Source organism: Patagioenas fasciata, chromosome 21 (assembly GCF_037038585.1).
Source record: "Patagioenas fasciata isolate bPatFas1 chromosome 21, bPatFas1.hap1, whole genome shotgun sequence".
NCBI lineage: Eukaryota > Metazoa > Chordata > Aves > Columbiformes > Columbidae > Patagioenas > Patagioenas fasciata.
Window position 1 is genome coordinate 4,891,137 of NC_092540.1, and position 18,920 is coordinate 4,910,056.

At 44.8% G+C, this 18,920-nt stretch overlaps 1 protein-coding gene across 3 annotated transcripts in view; it reads left to right on the forward strand.

The window, feature by feature from the left end:
• CEPT1 (choline/ethanolamine phosphotransferase 1) overlaps positions 1 to 18,293 on the forward strand; it is a 33,766-nt gene extending 15,473 nt beyond the window's left edge. For 2 of the 3 annotated variants that reach the window (XM_065854354.2, XM_065854353.2), the window contains exons 5-9: positions 7,474 to 7,558; positions 13,425 to 13,556; positions 15,301 to 15,459; positions 16,494 to 16,619; positions 17,353 to 18,293. In XM_065854354.2, coding sequence (XP_065710426.1) covers positions 7,474 to 7,558; positions 13,425 to 13,556; positions 15,301 to 15,459; positions 16,494 to 16,619; positions 17,353 to 17,472 — 622 coding nt within the window. In that variant the 3' untranslated portion in view covers positions 17,473 to 18,293. Of the gene's footprint in view, positions 1 to 306; positions 392 to 7,473; positions 7,559 to 13,424; positions 13,557 to 15,300; positions 15,460 to 16,493; positions 16,620 to 17,352 lie in introns of all 3 variants that reach the window. The other variant, XM_065854356.2, reaches the window with a different exon arrangement.
• The last annotated feature ends 627 nt before the right edge of the window (positions 18,294 to 18,920 follow it).

Below are 18,920 nucleotides of genomic sequence, written 5' to 3' on the forward strand. Positions count from 1 at the left end.
CAGACTGAACAAGCCCAGCTCCCTCAGCCTCTCCCCATAGGGCTTGTTTTGAAGTGGTCCTGTAAATTATAGAAGCTCTGAATGGAGTTTTGAATGCGTAAAATACTATGTGGGTTACAATATTTTTGTTAATTCATTAATGCTCTCATTAATCCCCTTTCTCTGAGCTACCCCTTTAAGTTATCTCAGTATCACGCAGTAGCTGTCTGGATTTTATTCTTTACACCACCACTGAAGATCCATTTTAACGGTTCCACCGAAGCGCCCAGGAAAACGTTTTGAACTGTTTCTTTCCCTCGCGTGTAGATTTGATGTTACGGAGTCTGTGCTCTGTACGGTAGCGATGCAGCTCCTCACGGGAACTCTGGGGCCCTGGTTCTGGAACTACACGGTAAAACCAACGTTACCGCTGCTGCCGATGGCACGGGCTGAGCAGAGACAGCACCTTTGTCATGTGCATAATAACCGATATATGAAAAACACCTTCCGAATAATATTTCACAAGTGCTTTAATAGAAAATCTGATCTAACTGGAAATAAGCATTGAAAAGTATTAATACCATATTTTACTTGCAAGCAAAAACCTGCCCGTTAAACAGAGGAAAAAAAATGCTTATAAACATTTCTTTGTATTTTGTCGTAGTTTTGGCTTCACCTAAAAGCCAAGCAGGGTTGTGGAAGCAGCTCTGGAAGTGCAGCTGGAGAATGATTTTGTTGGAACTGCTTTGGCAAGTTGTCGAAATCTTAGTTGCTGTTTAATTATCTTTCCACCAGAAGAAAGAATTGCTTGGCTAGTTCAGGGAACTGGACACAGTGCAGTAGCTTAAAGTCACCGGTTATGGGTTAAAAATGCCTGGTTTGAGTTTCAGCTGTGTAGTCTCGTCGCTGAACTCTGCTTGTTTCTTCATCTTTAAGTAACTTCATTTCCTGGTTGTCTTTATTTTCAAAATGCTTTTCCTTCTGTCTGTCCTAAATATATCCATCTTCGCTCTGCTTCATATTTCTTTAGAAAGGACTTTCTCTTCCTTATTTCAGCTCTTTTAATAGAGTGTGTACAGGTGGTTTTTTTTTTTCCCCCCTCCATAAATCGGTATCATTAAAAGTAAGTTGGGTTCCTTGATATTTCTTATAGTTGCTGGATTATTAACCAGGGGTTTCCCTTGACATATTTGAGGATATAAGGACAGCTTTTTCATTGCCTCCTGAAAACTGCATCAGATTTTACATAAAACTGACTTTTTTTGTTGTTCACATAGCTCTTGTCAAACTCGCATTCGTATGGGGGGGATATCTGGGCTGTGAGGCCGTGTGGGGCCCCGGGGGGAAGCGCCTTGGGGGGGATGGAGAGGGCGGGGGGAGCGGGAGCACCGGGGGGACAGAGGTCACAGGGACGCGGGGCAGCCGGTGCAGGCGGCTCCCGCCATCCCGCTGCCCCCGGGCCTGTGGCTCCGCCCCCCGAGGTGTCGGCTCCGCCCCCGGGGGCACGACTCCACCCCCCCTGGGGCTTCAGCTCCGCCCCCCGAGGGATGCTCTGATCTTGTGCCTGGTAGAAACAGTCGCTGAACACTGACCAACTAACTTGCACCCCTTTGCCTTCAAGCAGCTTTGCCCATGGGATTTCCCCCAGCAATTGCCTGAAAAGGCCAAAGTTTGCCCTGCTGAAATCCAGGGTTGCAATTCTGCTTGCTATCCTGCTCCTGCCACATGAGATCCTGAACTCCACCATCTCCTGGTTGCTGCAACCAAGGCAGCTCTCGACCTTTACTGCTTCAACCAGCCCCTCCTTGTCAGTGAGGATGAGGTCCAGTGGGGCACCTCTTCTAGTCGGCTCCTCCACCCTTTTCATCACAAAGTTCTCATCAGTGCACTGGAGGAACCTCCTAGACTGTGGCTGCCGGCCGAGTCGTCCTTCCAGCAAACACCAGGGAAGTTAAAACCCCCCACCACAACCAGGGCCTGTGACTGTGAGGCTGCTCTTAGCTGTCTGTAGAGGCCTTGTCAACTTCCTCACCCTGATCTGGTGGCCTAGAATAGACACCCACAACAGTATCACCCCTGCCAGCCTGCCCCTTAACTTTTACCCACAGACTCTCAACTCGTTCCTCATCCATGCCTGGACAATACTCAATACATTGTAGTTGCTCTCTCCCATAAAGAGCAACTCCACCACCAGCCTGGCTGGCCTGTCTTTCCTGAAAAGGACACAGCCATCCATGACCACATTCCAGCCATGTGTGCTGTCCCACCATGTCTCCGGAGTTACCACTAGGTCATAATAGATTAAAGTGTATTGAAATGCGTGCAGTACGATCCATTGCAGTCTCACTGCAAAAATACAAGAAAATGCCTCTTGTGGCTCTGCTGGCTTGTGGGTCTGGGCAGATGGGGAGTGAGGGGCAAAACGTGCATTGCAAACCTCACTACTTTATCTGAATTAAAACACTTAAATATTCTTGTTTGCAGCCTTTAGTTCTCAAGGGAGCTGGGGCAGCGTTGATGTTGTTTGACTTAGTCCCTGTTTGCTGCCTTCAGTTCTGTTATTCTTTCCTAACATCAGTTTGCCACAGAATCATTATTTTCAGGGTCATTTTGGGTGTTTTTCCCAGCCTTGTGATTCCATGTTCTGTCTTGGCATTTTTAGCTCGTTCAGCTATTGAGTCTACGCTGTTTGTTGCTTTGTCTGCTCTTGTTCCTTGCTCTTTGCCTGGATGCTCCTGCTGATCTTCAACTCAATACGGGTCTTCTGTTTGTTTTCTAGAAGATGAAAAAGCCCCTGGTTTATTTGAAGAAGTAATCTTTGCAACTCCGCTTTGTGTCTGAGGAACTGCTACAATAACTTTCCATCCCTCTATTGTAGCGCGGGCAGGTCTTGGGGGAAACGAGTTCTTTCGTTTTCTTTATTTCATAGGAATTAGGGATCCGCCACATATTGTGCGCGGTGTCTCTCCATCATCCTAGCAACATAAACTGTTTGGGCAATGCTGACGTGGCTCAGTTTGTCAGGAAACATCGGGCAGAAAAAAAGTCAGGTTAGGGGAAGTGTGGCTGGAGAGATTGCTGAAAATATCCCACTTAAGAGGCTTTAATGAACCCCCTTGAACTGCAGCATTCACGCTGCTGGTTATTGCCATTTGGGCTTTTTGTAGCATTTACATGGGTAAATAAATACAAACACAAGGAGAAAATAGAATCAGACTTTGAACTGCCTGGTTCTGTTCTTGCTTTGAGATATTTTTGGTTTCCTAAATGTCCGCTTATGGTACCAGGCGGCTCATTCTGCCCAGTAATTAAATGGGGGACTTGCAGCACCCACTTTTGACTTCCCAATGTTGTGGGTGTTTTTTCCTTGTGGTCCATATTTTTTGGCACTGAAGCTAAAAATCCTTTTCTACTATTAGTCGATCAATGATCCACTACTGCAGTTTGTGTTTGCTACAGTAATTCTCACAGGGAGAGACACTCCAATGTGCAATGAAATAAGTAGTGTACTATTTCTGTAGCATTTAAGCAGGAATGTTTTCACCCCGCTTTGCAAATAATTTCCCTAGCTATATATATATTTTTCCTCAAAAGGCCAGTGTGTGTAGTACAGAAAGGCTTTTGATTGGATCTCCATCCAAAGCGAGCGAGCGGCTTTCCCTGCAGTTGTGGTTGTGTCTTGTCACCTTATTCAGTACCTTCCCAGTTCTACCGGCGTTTAAAACAATAGGGGAACTGAGGCAATTTATGGATCTTTTTATTACCAGCGCATTTTATCTTGAAACTATTCATAAATACAAGTTAATCATTAAAACAGAGGAACAAATGTCCTCTAGATCGCCCGACCTGTTAACACTTTCCAGGTAGCGCCTTCGCTCGGTGTCTTGCATGACAAAACCATCGATTCTTTGTTTCTTAACTGCGTTCTTTCACTTTTACTATGTTATATGTTAAGGGCTGTTCGGCACTTGGATGAACGCTGGTCACAGTCCACTTGTGCTGCATTTGGAAGCCTTAACACCCCGTATTTTCCTCCTTTCCCTCCCTTGTAAGTCTGGAGCTGCAGAGTCACTTTGACTCAGCAATCTCGTTCAGCTGCCAGAAGAGGCAGCTCAGCTCTTCACCACCCTCTCCTTGTGCTTACATCAGTCCAGAGGCCACACAGAAAGGATAAGGAAAGCTGATATGCTAGAAATTGGGACAGGAGCCTCGCTTTTCTTCTCCTTTTTTTATTTAGGTCATTTTAGCCAAGGCAATTTCCCAATGCAGTCGACGGCGTGAGACTGTAGAGCTGGCACAAGGGAAACAGTGGGACTGAGAAGTTGTTTTTCAGCCGGGGGAAGACTGGTTGGTGTTTAGAGAGACCGGGAAGACTGCTCCTTTTAGCAGCGCTGTGGATTTAGTCCACGTTAATACTGTAGTTGCACAGTAATTTTCAGTTCAAAGGAAATGAACAGTGTGGCTCTTTTCCCTTTCACCCAGCTGCTCTTCCCAGTGCTGTTCCTTTGTGTCGAGCTTTGAGGAGCTGCATTCCTATATTCTTAGATTCTGGATAATTCCAGCATCAAGCAGAACTTCACAGTTACGGAGCACATCTTTTAAAACGTCATCCAACAGTGATTTAATTAATGAGTGCAGGTGGCAAGAGGATCCCCTGTAGGTATTACAATGTGTTTCCAGTTCTTTTTCATCCTTGGTATTAAGAACTGACTCTTTAGGTGATAGTTCAGGTGTTTAGTTTCTCCTCAGTTGATCTGACATCTTTACCTTCTGGCTTAACAAGCCCTGTAGTGTTATAAAACTCCTCTTTATGTAGAATTGAAGTTAAGGCTCCTATTTGTTCTGCAATAGGAGATTCTTATAATAAATCAGGGAGGAGTTTCTAACCAAATATACTTGCAGGTCATTACTGGACCATTTCCAGCTGCCTGATGCCATTTTCATTGGAGTTGGGGAGGGCAGAACTACAGGCAATGGAGCAGAGGTTGGACTGTGGCTGTGTAAATAAGATGATCCAGGTGCTGCTTCCATGGGTTTGATTTGGCTCTTAGTTTTGTGTAAGAGTTTGTCTTTCAGAATACGATGTCTTTTCACAGTATGATTTAGTTTTTTAATTATAGGACCTTACTTTGTTTTGCATTAAGATCCCTGCTGCCAAGAGAAACCTGGTTTACTGTCCAAGGAAAATCATCAACTTGAGTTACCTCCGCTGGTTCTTAGTCACAGTTTCTGTGAGCTTTCCCAGTTGCTTTATGTTCTTTTAGATCACCAATAGAAGTGGTAAAATAGGCTCAAATGCATTCCTGTTGAACCTGTGTGGGTTCGCAGAGCTGCTTCAGCCCTTCCTCAGCTGCTCGGGCCGAAAACACATTTCTGTGCTGACTCCAAAAGCGAGGAGGAAGCAATTTGCATTAAAAATCAGATGGCTTCTCTGTCTCTTTTCTTGCATGGCTGAGCGTTTTTCCTTCTTCTTGCAAGATGGTTCATTGGCTCTATTTATTTGTACAAGGACTGAAAATCTGGTTTTTTTAGAATATTCTTTCTTCTTTGTGGAAATTACTTTTTTTTTTTTTCCCAAGCCAGTTTTCATTGCCTTATAGGATTGTTATTGAACAAATCACAGAACCCCAGAATGTCAGGGGTTGGAAGGGACCTGGAAAGCTCATCCAGTGCAATCCCCCCATGGAGCAGGAACACCCAGCTGAGGTTCCACAGGAAGGTGTCCAGGCGGGTTTGAATGTCTGCAGAGAAGGAGACTCCACAACCTCCCTGGGCAGCCTGGGCCAGGCTCTGCCGCCCTCACCGTGGAGAAGTTTCTTCTCATATTTAAGTGGAACCTTTTGTGTTCCAGTTTGCACCAACCAGGGCACCCACCTCGTTCGTCAGTGGGCCTACATTGCCTCTGCTGTTAGTTTTATCTGCCACATATTGGAAAAAGCTCTTCCTGTTGTCCTTGACCCCTCTCGCCAGGTTTAATTCTAAGGAGGCCTTAGCTTTCCTAGTTGCCTCCCTACACCCTCTGACAACAGCCTGATGTTCTCCCCAAGTGGCCAGCCCCTCCTTCCATGATCTATAAACTCTCCTCTTCCACCTGAGCACACCCAGCAGTTCCCTGTTGAACCACGCAGGTCTCCTGGCTCCTTCCTTGACTTCCAACGTGTCGAGATGCTCTGATCTTGTGCCCGGTAGAAACAGTCCCTGAATACTGACCAACTCTCTTGGGCCCCTTTACCTTCAAGCAGCCTTGCCCATGGGATTTCCCCCAGCAATTGCCTGAAAAGGCCAAAATTTGCCCTGCTGAAATCCAGGGTTGCAATTCTGCTTGCTATCCTGCTCCTGCCACACGAGATCCTGAACTCCACCATCTCCTGGTTGCTGCAACCAAGGCAGCTCTCAACCTTTACCGCTTCAACCAGCCCCTCCTTGTCAGTGAGGATGAGGTCCAGCAGTGCACCTCTTCTAGTCGGCTCCTCCACCCTTTGCATCACAAAGTTCTCATCAATGCACTGGAGGAACCTCCTAGACTGTGGCTGCCGGCCGAGTCGTCCTTCCAGCAAACACCAGGGAAGTTCAAACCCCCCACCACAACCAGGCAAAAATAAACCCCGAACCATTATTCTCTGATAATTGATAATATCAACAGCATTTTTGTAACAGCAAAGCAAAAAGAGATTTGGAGTCTTTTAGGTAAAACTGTATTACTAGAGGTGAGGAATGTGCCCTAACTATTTCAAACTGTCTCAAAGGATTCTTTTTGCTCCAGTACCCCAGTATGAGATAATATTCTACAGCTTCATCTTAGACACCTGCAAGTCCCTCCTCTTGATATTTCACTTGCATTTTCCTTTCCTTTTATTTCTGGAATTGATTCGTTTCACTCTTTCTCCCTCTTGCTCGCTCCGAGACTTTTGCATGCTCTTTAAAACAGTCTTAAACTCAGTCTTATCTCTAAGCCTTTCCTTCTGGTGCTTCTACAAAACATCCTGGCTGCGCTAGAACCAGGCGTGGTTTCTATTTTACTGCATGTAGAGCCAGAATTGGGTAATTTTAGCAATGCAGCCGACTCTGCCATTTGCATTTGCATTAACTCTTCAGGGATTCATTAAAATTTGCTCTTCAGACAGATTATTCCTATTAAAAAAATAGGGTAGGGATTAAAAAGGTCTTTCCTGAATTTTCTCGTCTGAAATAGATTCTTTATTTTGGTGGGCAAGGTTAAAACTGAATATTCATTAAGAGTTCAGAGTTCCAACAAAATGGGTTTTTCTTGCACTGTGAAATAAAACAGAAAGCATCGCACACCATGGCCCTTAATTTTAATCAAACTCAAATATATTTTTGCTTTCTAAATTCTCTCTCAATGTTGACGCCCTTGTTTTCCTCCGTATTATGGGGTTGCGATAGTGTGCATGATAGAGCTGCTGAGCTTGCAAATAACTGCCTCGAAATTGCTGTGAATAATTTTGCTTTTCTTGGCTTTTTGTACCTAATCAGAATTGATGTGACTGAAGTACAAATCTTCATAATAATCATGCACTTACTGGCAGTGATTGGAGGACCACCTTTTTGGCAATCTCTGGTAATTTTATTCATGTTCTTATTTGTACCCTTTTTAATCATCTCTAAGAACCACCTGCATATAGCAGCACAGTTTAATTTGTGAAGAGATGGTCTCGCTTTTCCTTGTCAATGGAAATATATATTCTCAAGTATAGGTTGTGTGGCAACAACCGCACATTCTGGTTTTACAAGAGTTATTAAAAGAGTTATTTTGTATGTTATGTTTGCGGGTAGAAAGCTCCCAAATTTTGCACAAACTTAAATTGGCACCGACTTTTTTTGAGAGATGGGCAAAACTGGAGTGAATTCCATTTAACAAGCTGGATCAGCAACACGAGGATTAAATTGGATTGAGAGGATGGGGGAAATTTTTGGAGAGCGGTTCACAGAATCCCAGAATGTCAGGAGTTGGAAGGGACCTGGAAAGCTCATCCAGTGCAACCCCCCATGGAGCAGGAACACCCAGCTGAGGTTCCACAGGAAGGTGTCCAGGCGGGTTTGAATGTCTGCAGAGAAGGAGACTCCACAACCTCCCTGGGCAGCCTGGGCCAGGCTCTGACACCCTCACCAGGAACAAGTTTCTTCTCACATTTAAGTGGAACCTCCTGTGTTCCAGTTTGCACCCATTGCCCCTTGTCCTGTCACTGGTTGTCACCCAGAAGAGCCTGGCTCCATCCTCCTGACACTCCCCTTTAGATATCTGTAAACATGAATGAGACCCCCTCAGTCTCCTCCAGGCTCCAGAGCCCCAGCTCCCTCAGCCTTTCCTCACACGGGAGATGCTCCACTCCCTTCAGCATCTTGGTGGCTGCGCTGGACTCTCTGCAGCAGTTCCCTGTCCTTCTGGAACTGAGGGGCCACAACTGGACACAATATTCCAGGGGTGGTCTCCCCAGGGCAGAGCAGAGGGGCAGGAGAACCTCTCTGACCTACTGACCACCCCCTTCTAACCCACCCCAGGTACCATTGGCCTTCCTGGCCACAAGAGCCCAGTGCTGGCTCATGGTCACCCTGCTGTCCCCAGGACCCCCAGGTCCCTTTCCTCTACACTGCTCTCTAATAGGTCATTCCCCAATTTATACTGGAACCTGGGGTTGTAATTGGCCTGAATGGGGCTGAAAACTATTATCTGTATAGGGAAAAAAATTATTGTGTGGGGTTTTTTTTTCCCCTGTTTTAAGCAGTAAGCATCTTAATTGAGAAAACTGTCATGGGCTGACTGCATATTCTGATATGCATGTATAAAATAATAATAAAATAGGCTTGCCAGGCGGTGTCAGCTGGCAGTTTATGGACTGTCGTTAAATTGATTTTATGTTTGTGATACCGAAGCCACGTTGAGCTGTCGAAATTGCATTGCTCAGAGAAAAACATATATGCATCCATAAATAGAATAGGTTTCTGGACATCACCTCTGAAGCTTTGATTTCCTGGAAATATTTTCTTCCTGAAGAGTTTGTATGCATGTGTTTACTTGCTAAATGCAATTCTGAAGGTGGGTAAAGGAACCTTGATTTGCACTAAAACCAAGAGATGGTCAAAAATTCCTGCAGTGTGCTACCCCAAATTGACAAAATTCTCATCTGCTTCATATAACTGGAGAAATGAGCTCTAACGTTAAAGAGAATACCTAGAAAAAGGAGCTAACTTTGGCTACCCCAGTGTTGCTATGTGTGCTTTCAGGCTTAAAAACCCCAACTACCCAATTAATTGTATCAACTGCAAAGTAAATACCATCTGGAGAGAATGAGCGTGGATAGAACTAATTCTAAAAATAAAATGAAGATGAGATAAGCCAGTTTATTGGTGCCAAACTCTTCTGGAGAGGTTGATGTGGCCGACATCCCCGCGTGGTTAATTATCCTACATTATAAATAGGGATTTCACAATTTACGTTCTCGGTTTCCTTTTTGGGTTTTGAAAAACGGAGGAAAAAACGTTGGCAATGGGGAATTTCCCTTTTTCTTTCAACTTGGGAGATTTTGTTTAGAGAGAAATGTTATTTACTGCTTGCAGAGCAAAATAGATCACAAAACGGATCACAAAATATATCCTACAACTAACTCCTCTTTACCTCTCCCAATCCTGTAATGTTACTACATTGCGACAACAAAATTGGTGGTTTGCTATTTGTGATTTGTTTCAATCTGGGCGGGGTTGGGGGGGAATAATGGGATAAAATGCAGTTGTGTACTCAAACATTCCACTTTCTTACGCTACCATGTGAAAAGCAAAACCAATCTGAATAGTCGAAATGCAGAATTGTGTATTTTGGCAATTGTTGCTTTCTTTTTTCCCATGAAACGCTGTGTACCTGTGCTGGCTCCCTTCTCTCTGTCACTGTTGATTCTCTTTAGAATGCATTTAAATGCCATTTGCGAGGCCCCTGCAGCTCGGTCATTCGTGTGGGTGGTGAGTACGACCGCAGCTGCGACCCTCGGTTGGAAAACACACTGATTATCTAGAGGGTTTTTCAGTTTGAAATATGAGAATTGCTGCAATCACTCGAGTCTTATTCTGCGATGTAACCTTTAAAAGCACAAACCCTTGATGAATATGAAGCGAGCTTGCTTTTAGCTCGCTCTGGGTTTGTTATTTCCCTTGCAGATGTGACTGAGGCGTAGATCCATACAGCTGGATCCAGCCGGGTGAGAAGTACAACCAGGATACTACGAGTTGCCCAGCTGGCTGTGGGAGTTGGGAATAGGAACAGCCAAGAAGAGTTTGTGTCCTCGCTGTTCTCTCATGGATACGTAGGCTCTTATACACTTCACTGCTGCTTCCCTGAGCCCTTTGCTGTGCTCTTTTTCCTAATTTTAGATATATATATATGTTTTTTAATCTCAATTCATGCTGCACAAAACTCTTCACGGCGTCTGGTCCGGATGCGTGCCATTAATTTTCCATCAAATTCTTCTGGACTTGCTTTACCCAGGCTCTAGCAAGCACTTGTTAGTCCATTCTTGTTTTTATTAACATGTGGGGTTTTTTTCCCAGGCAAAATTTGGAATGCTCCCTTTCTGAGGGTGGATCTGTATTCAGCAGCTTTCTGTGCAGTGTAACCTTCATTTAATTTACCTGCAAAATGTTGGCCTTGTGATACTCTGCATTATTGATCACCGAATCCCAGAATGTCAGGGGTTGAAGGGCCCTGGAAAGCTCATCCAGTGCAATCCCCCCATGGAGCAGGAACACCCAGCTGAGGTTCCACAGGAAGGTGTCCAGGCGGGTTTGAATGTCTGCAGAGAAGGAGACTCCACAACCTCCCTGGGCAGCCTGGGCCAGGCTCTGACACCCTCACCAGGAACAAGTTTCTTGTCATATTTAAGTGGAACCTCTTGTGTTCCAGTTTGCACCCATTGCCCCTTGTCCTATCACTGGTTGTTACCGAGAAGAGCCTGGGTCCATCCTCCTGACACTCCCCCTTTATATATCTGTAAACATTAATAAGGTCAGTTTAGCTGTGAGGATGCTGTGCAGACTGTGTCCAGTGCCTTACTCAAGTCAAGGTAGATCACGTCCACCGCTCTGCCATCATTCATCCATCTTGTTATGTCCTCATAAAAGTAAATGAGGTTGATTAAGCACGACTTCCCCTTGGTGAAGCCATGCTGACTGCCCCTAATGACCCTCTTATCCCTGATACGCCTTGAGATGGCACCAAGGAGAAGTCGTTCCATCGGTTTCCCAGGGTTGGAGGTGAGGCTGACCGGTCTGTAGTTACCCGGGTCCTCCTCCTTGCCCTTTTTGAAGACTGGAGTGACATTTGCTTTCCTCCAGTCCTCAGGCACCTCTCATATTTCCCAAGACTTGGCAAAGATGATGGAGAGCGGTCCAGCACTGACCTCAGCCAGCTCCCTCAGCACCTGTGGGTGCATCCCGTCCGGACCCATGGATTTACGGATGTCCAGATTGCCTCACTGCTGATGCAGCCTTGCAAAGTTCTGCACACATCTGACTTCTGGTGAAACCCCCACATCAAGGTCAGAATAATTGTCTGGGCTGTAGCGATACATGGAATACCAGACAAGATACTTACTTGGTAGCATCCTCTTATTTAAAAAGCCATTTTGTAGGAAGATTTTGGAGTATAATTCCTCCTACTCGGATATTTTTTGTTCTTTTTCTTCCATGCTTTTTGCCTTTGGTGCTTCCAGCTTTTGGCCTCGCTGCTTCCATTTTGTACGCAGAGCAATTTAGCAGATGCTGCTTTTTTATATCTCTCCTTAGACTTTCCTCTGCCAAATTTCCACATGGAGCTTTGTTTCCCATTATTTCTACCAGATAAGTGCAGTCACTGATGCAGTTGCAGTCAACACAAAAAGCAAAGTGTTAATAAAGCAAAACTGGCCAAAGTGGATGTTATAGCAGCGCGGTCTCGGCCTTCTGCCTTTCCTGAGCATCATTCTCAGATGCTTTAGTAGCAGTTTGGAGTTCATGGGGTGTTTTTCCCAGCAAAATCCCCTTCTCCTTGGGAAATGTCAAGCTTAACGTCGTGGGACTCCTGTATGAACCTTGCCATTGTTTTCTTCTTGTGTAGAAGAGCAAATTTCACCCCATTCTGTAAATATCACAGTATCATTAGTGAAGCAGAGGGCAGCAAAGGGACCTTGCTTTGTGAGACTGAGAAGTCCTGTGGCTCATAACATTAATGAATTATTACAGTTAACTCCAGTCTGTGGCAAGATATACTTTTTGTTTACTTCTTTTTCTTCCTTTACTGTCTTTCAGAAAATGGTTTTTGACTTAACAGTGCAGCCTGAGCAAGGGAGAAACAGGTTTGAGTGTCATGAAATGATGCCAGGTGGCCAGAAACCGCAATTTGGAGAGGTGGTCGGGGTACTCACCTGCCTATGGGACCTGACGAGTTAAAGCTGTTTTTCCCTCTTAATTGTGCCCTGAAAAGATGGAGAAACGTTATTGAATGTGATAGGAAGCTGATGATCAAGCTGCACGAAGAGTGTAATTGAAGAAAAATAGAAAAGAACTTGATCTCATGTGGGCTTCTGTGTGTAACTGGACCCCTTGCAGTTGGGGAGCCAAGTGTCTTTGTGCTGCTGAGTGGATGGCTGCAGCTCCTCAATTAGGACACTGTGAGGGTTTTTTTGTAGTTGCATAGATAAAACACAACTAAAAGTCCTACATCTGGAGCACAAGTGTGATGGGAGCGGCTGAGGGAGCTGGGGGGTTCAGCTGGAGAACAGGAGCTGAGGAGAGACCTTCTGATCTCTGAACTGCCTGAAAGGAGCTTGGAGCCAGGGGGGTCGGGCTCTGCTCCCCAGGAACAAGCGCCAGGAGCAGAGGAAATGGCCTCAAGTTGCACCAGGGGAGGTTGAGGTTGGATCTGGGGAACAATTTCTTCCCCAAAGGGCTGTGGGGCATTGGAACAGGCTGCCCAGGGCAGTGCTGGAGTCACCATCCCTGGAGGGTTGGACAGACGGACATGAGGTTCTCAGGGACATGGGGCAGTGCCATGGGTGGGGGAACGGGTGGACTCCATGATCTTGAGGGTCTTCCAACCAAAACGATTCTATGATTTGGGGCAGCTGTGAGGTTTACAACCAGTTTCGAAAAGATGACGAGTGCATTTCTCTTCCATGTGATAACTGGGTGATTTAGCCAGCAAGTTCTAGGTTTCTGTCCACTGCTTCCGATGACTCTTTTCAATTAACTGAAGACAGGTCCAGCTGTATGGAAAGCTTGATGGAAGGACTATTGGAAAAATGCATATTTCTCCATGCCTTGTAGAAATTAAAAAATTTTATAACAAAGAAAGAAGCACAAATGTGGTGTTGGAAAGTGGAGTGTTTGAGTGCACCAGAAGTGTTAAGCCAAATTTTAGTTTGCTTGTGCTTATTTTAACTTCTTGTCTCTTTCCCATGAAGATTCCAATACTGAATATTCAGGTGAAAATATTCCCGGCTCTCTGTACTGTCGCAGGAACCATATTCTCCTGTACAAACTACTTTGGTGTGATCTTCACGGGTGGAGTTGGCAAAAATGGATCCACTATAGCAGTAAGTACTTTGTTCTGCCAGTTACTCTTCAGGATTCTGTGGCTTTTCAGCTATGCTTTTAGTTATTTAAAATAATGCCTCCTATATGTGAAAGGAGGGAGGAGTGGCTGACACTGGAAGCTGCGCTGCCATCCAGAGACCTGGACAGGAAGGAGAGCTGGGCGGGGAAAAATTTAGTGAAATATAACAAGGGCAAATGTAGAGTCTTGAATCTGGGCAGGAACAACCCCAGGTTCCAGTGTAAGTTGGGGAATGACCTATTAGAGAGCAGTGTAGGGGAAAGGGACCTCTGGGTCCTGGGGACAGCAGGGTGACCATGAGCCAGCACTGGGCCCTTGTGGCCAGGAAGCCAATGGTACCTGGGGTGGGTTAGAAGGGGGTGGTCAGTAGGTCAGAGAGGTTCTCCTGCCCCTCTGCTCTGCCCTGGGGAGACCACACCTGGAATATTGTGTCCAGTTGTGGCCCCTCAGTTCCAGAAGGACAGGGAACTGCTGCAGAGAGTCCAGCGCAGCCACCAAGATGCTGAAGGGAGTGGAGCATCTCCCGTGTGAGGAAAGGCTGAGGGAGCTGGGGCTCTGGAGCTGGGGAAGAGGAGACTGAGGGGGGACTCATTCATGGGGATCAATATGGAAAGGGGGAGTGTCAGGAGGATGGAGCCAGGCTCTTCTGGGTGACAACCAGTGACAGGACAAGGGGCAATGGGTGCAAACTGGAACACAGGAGGTTCCACTTAAATTTGAGAAGAAACTTGTTCCTGGTGAGGGTGGCAGAGCCTGGCCCAGGCTGCCCAGGGAGGTTGTGGAGTCTCCTTCTCTGCAGACATTCAAACCCGCCTGGACACCTTCCTGTGGAACCTCAGCTGGGTGTTCCTGCTCCATGGGGGATTGCACTGGATGAGCTTTCCAGGTCCCTTCCAACCCCTCACATTCTGGGATTCTGTGAAATATTTTCCTTTCAGTTCCATGCTGGCTTTGGAAAAGCAAGTTAATGTTGTCTGTGTGAGAATAGTAGCTTTAGGAGTCAAGAGTTAAATTTTTTGAGTGGCTAAAAGTGCTCATTGTACTTCAATATTAATTTTTGGATTAATCATACATAATGGGTTATACAAATACCCACACCCCCAAAAATTCATAGAAAAATACAGTGCAAAAACACATGCAGAAGGAAATTTGTCAAGAGGATTGGTTGTGGTTTTGATCCTTCTAAAGGATCTGTATCACTCATATTACCAGTTTAAAAGTGCTGATGGAAGTATCTGCACAAATACCTTGATCTCGATGATCTTTCCCAATGAAAATGATTCTATGAATGATTCATGTTTCAGTAGAGATGATTTATTTTTGGAATTTTCCAAAAAGCAATTCTAATACTGTCGTAGTAATTATTTACTACCTAGGAGGCCGGTTTAGCTGCTTTCTTGCTGGCACAGAAAAAGCGGTAGAAATATCATTTCCTGTCCCTTGCTGGCGGTGTCAGCCCCTGTGTGTGTGACAAGCGTCAGAACTGTGCCCTTCTTGCTGCCTAAAACCTTCTTCCCCCCCAGCACCAGAAAGATCCAACCACATTCTCAGCTGACGCTCACTCAGGTTTCACACTTTGTTCCTGTGTATTCAGAAAGATGTGTTTTTAATGCGATTTTGAGCTAGAAACCACCCATTGCAATGCCACGTGCTTGGCTTATTGCTGTTCCTTTGCAACACATATGTTTTGTTAACCTAAAGCTTTGGCTTTATTCTCACTGCAGGGAACGAGCGTCCTTTCGCCTTTTCTTCACATTGGCTCAGTGATCGCGTTGGCTGCAATGATCTACAAGAAATCTGCTGTGCAGCTCTTTGAACGCCATCCCTGCCTATATATACTTACTTTTGGTTTTGTGTCTGCTAAGATAACAAATAAGCTAGTGGTAAGTGCACCAGAACCTTTGAGTTTCTTGTTATTGCAGGAAAACTCTTTGTAGATGTGATAGTTGACTGGTTATTCCATTGACTAACTGCTTCTGTTTGTGCACTGAAGCGATACTCGTACTTATTTTCGGTGATTTGGAGGTGCAGTGGAGCCTTTCTCCTGTTTGAAAGGGAAGTGCAAACCTTAAGTTAATGCCAGTCAGTGCCAGCACAGCTTTCATTTGCTTGAGTTCTGTTTCCCCCCCCTTTCACAGCTGTTTATTCACATTTTGACGGTGTATTTGTCCACATGTGATGAGCTGGGCTGGAGCAGAGGTGGCTGAAACCCCCTCAGATGTGGGTGCAGAGGAGAGGAAAGTTTGGGAGGAGGTGACAGAGCTGCTGAGGTTTGGAACAGTTGCTCAGGCTTTAACTTAAACAATTAGAGAGAAATAGTGCTTAAAATTATGACCAGCTTTGTACCAGGAGAGGAGCCTGAGCTGAACAGTGCGAATTAGGGATTGAACACCCACTGCCCCACATGATCTCAGTTCTGCAGGTTGATGTTGCGTTGCCACATGAACTGGATCCGTGTTGGACATAACCATGGAAGAAAAGGTTATTTCTAAACCAGTTGATTACATGGTGACACCAACAACCCTGCTGGTAGAAGTGAGGATGTGGTCTAAGATCTCACAGATGTAAGCTTTTGTTTCCAGGCTCAACTAAACCTTAAAATTTACCGGCCTGCTTCCATTTTACTGTTTTGCTTCTGGCAGGAGGAAGAGTTTATGGGCTGGAAAATGCATTAGGTTTTATTCCTGTAGCCACATTCTTCGTTCTAATAAAAGATATTTTTCTGCAAACGTTGCATCGCATATAACTGCAGATTTTCATGGTTTAAACAGCGTTGCTGCTGCTACTTAAGTACTCGATATATCTTACAGTAATGTGGCTTGAACTGGGACTTTTTTGGCTCTGTGTATTCTGAAATCACTCTACCTTGGCTGGCATAAGTTTATTTCTTAAACTTCCTTTTCTGTTTTTAATGTAGGTTGCACACATGACCAAAAGTGAAATGCACCTGCACGACACAGCGTTCATAGGCCCAGCACTGTTGTTTCTGGACCAGTATTTTAACAGCTTTATTGATGAGTATATTGTACTCTGGATTGCCCTGGTAAGTATGGGCTGTCGGTAATTATTGCAAGGGTTCGCGTGCTCCTTTATAAACCCTGACTCACCTCCATTCGATGGGACTGGGAACCTACTTAAATATTTAACTAAGTTTTAAATAGAGTTCAGGCCAACAGAGGTGAACACGGTTTGCTTGGTGCATGCTTGAAACGGTTTTAAAGCCACGTAGCAAAAATCCAGAGCATAGAATTGAATGTTTGGAAGATTTGTGTCGTTGTCTTGTTAGCAAGCAAATATATTATCAGCACTGCAAGCGTATTCTGGCTGTGCCTTAAGCTCTTGAGTCACGTACATCTGTCATTACTAACAGCACCCATTAGGGGAAAATATCATATGTGTTATAGAGTACTCAAGCGTTCTCTACCACAATGTAGTGTTAACCTTTTAATAAAATTGATGTTTTATGTATGGTTATCACCATTCCGAGTTAATGGGCACTTCACAGTATCTGTATAGCTACTACACCAATTTTCCCCTCTCTGATTCTAGAATTGAGAGTCTTTATTCTTACAAAACTGGAAGAAAGTCCAGCACATCTAGAAACTGCTTTTCTTCCCTGAGTGATGGTTTTATTTCCTATACAGTTGGAGGTTTAATTCTCAAAGAGAAGACCCCAGTGCTTTTATCCTGAAAGAAATACAGGGGGTGTTATAATCTTGTCTTATGATTTATGAAAACATAGACCTAAGTGTGTGTATTTATTTATTTTGTGCCAGATCCTTTCCCTCTTTGACTTGCTCCGGTACTGTGTCAGCGTGTGCAATCAGATCGCCGCCCATCTGCACATCCACGTGTTCCGAATCAAGTCGTCCTCCGCGCATTCGAACCACCATTAGTAAACGGGGGGGGGAGGTCCCCACGAGGAGAAATAAGAACGAGTTGGTTTTCTACATGAACGGATGCGAAGGCGTGGAGGAGACTAAGGAAAAGGCAGATAAGAACACAGTAATTTATAATAATCAATGTTGTCTAACTTTTATTCTTCGTTATCAGTAACACTCCTTAACTAGTCTCCTGCCTGAGAGAGTGAATTCCAAGTCCACCGTAGTCAACTCTACATGTAGTCAACTCTGTTGGTTCAAAGCCCAGGAAAGCATGCAGGGAATAATGCTCCGTCTCTGTAATTACCTTGATTACAAAATAATCTATATATGGTGAATGGATCCCCGACAACTCCAGTTTCTAATGTAGTATAATTACAGCTGCAATACGACTCGCTTTTAATTTTAATATTTCATCATCTCTTAGTGAAATACTTGTTTAGTGTCCACTTGAAATTTATTTACTAAAGACCTAAGCTGGTAAAAACGGAGATATCGCACTAGCTTGTGTAGTTGAAGCAGCTGTCGAGGTTTGCGTCCAGACTCATGTGGTTCTTTTGCTTACGCGTTGCTGATAAAGCGGTTTCTTGCTACAAGAATAATGCGTTGAACAGGGTCCTGCAAGCGGAAGGGATGGCCGGCATGCGAAATAGTGTGGTATCTTTGACAATTAATTTTATTTTTTTAAATAAACATTATCTAAAAAGACAACTTATTTCTCAATTTTCTTCAGCGGAAAAGACTATAAAAAGAAAATTTTACTGTTTACTTTTTTATGTATAAAACCTAAGCGAAATTTCCTTTCTGCTCTTAATAAATAAGAATTCTGAGAGCAACGGTTGTGTGTGTTGCTCTGTCCTGCTTAGACTTACAAAGTACAACCTGCCTGCTATTTAAAAAGCCGTTTGCTAATGTGTTTATGTGTGTAGTGTTCTCATTCCAGGATCTCCAGGAGCTTTCCCTGCTACATAGAGCAGTAAGTTTGGGGGGTGTGTGTGGCGAGGGGGTTTCTTGTGTGCGTGTTTGGGGTTTTTTTTGCTTTAATACCATTTTAAATGTGGTGAACTGTATCAGGGAGGCTATGTTAGATTTCGTGGAGGTTTGATTCTATGCGCATGTCTCCGGAGCAGGATCTGCCGTGGATATCAGGGAGCTGCTTGGGAATTGGTTGGTGGGGAACGCTCGGAACCCCGTGGCTGGAATTCCAGCCCTCTGAGCGTGAAGCGCCTTGAGATGCTCAGAAAACGCAACTGTCAACTGGGAACCCAGAGCCACAGCAGCACCCGAAGACACCTGCATGTGTCTCTTCTTTGAAGGAATAAAGCGCAGCTGACTTTAAAAACATAAAATAAACCCTGACGACAATAAATCAAACCCCCACTTGGCCAAGGGAAGTGGTGACATGTATTTCCTGCGATACCAGAGCGATTAGAAAACATGCTCAGGAAGTGGAGAGAAAATTC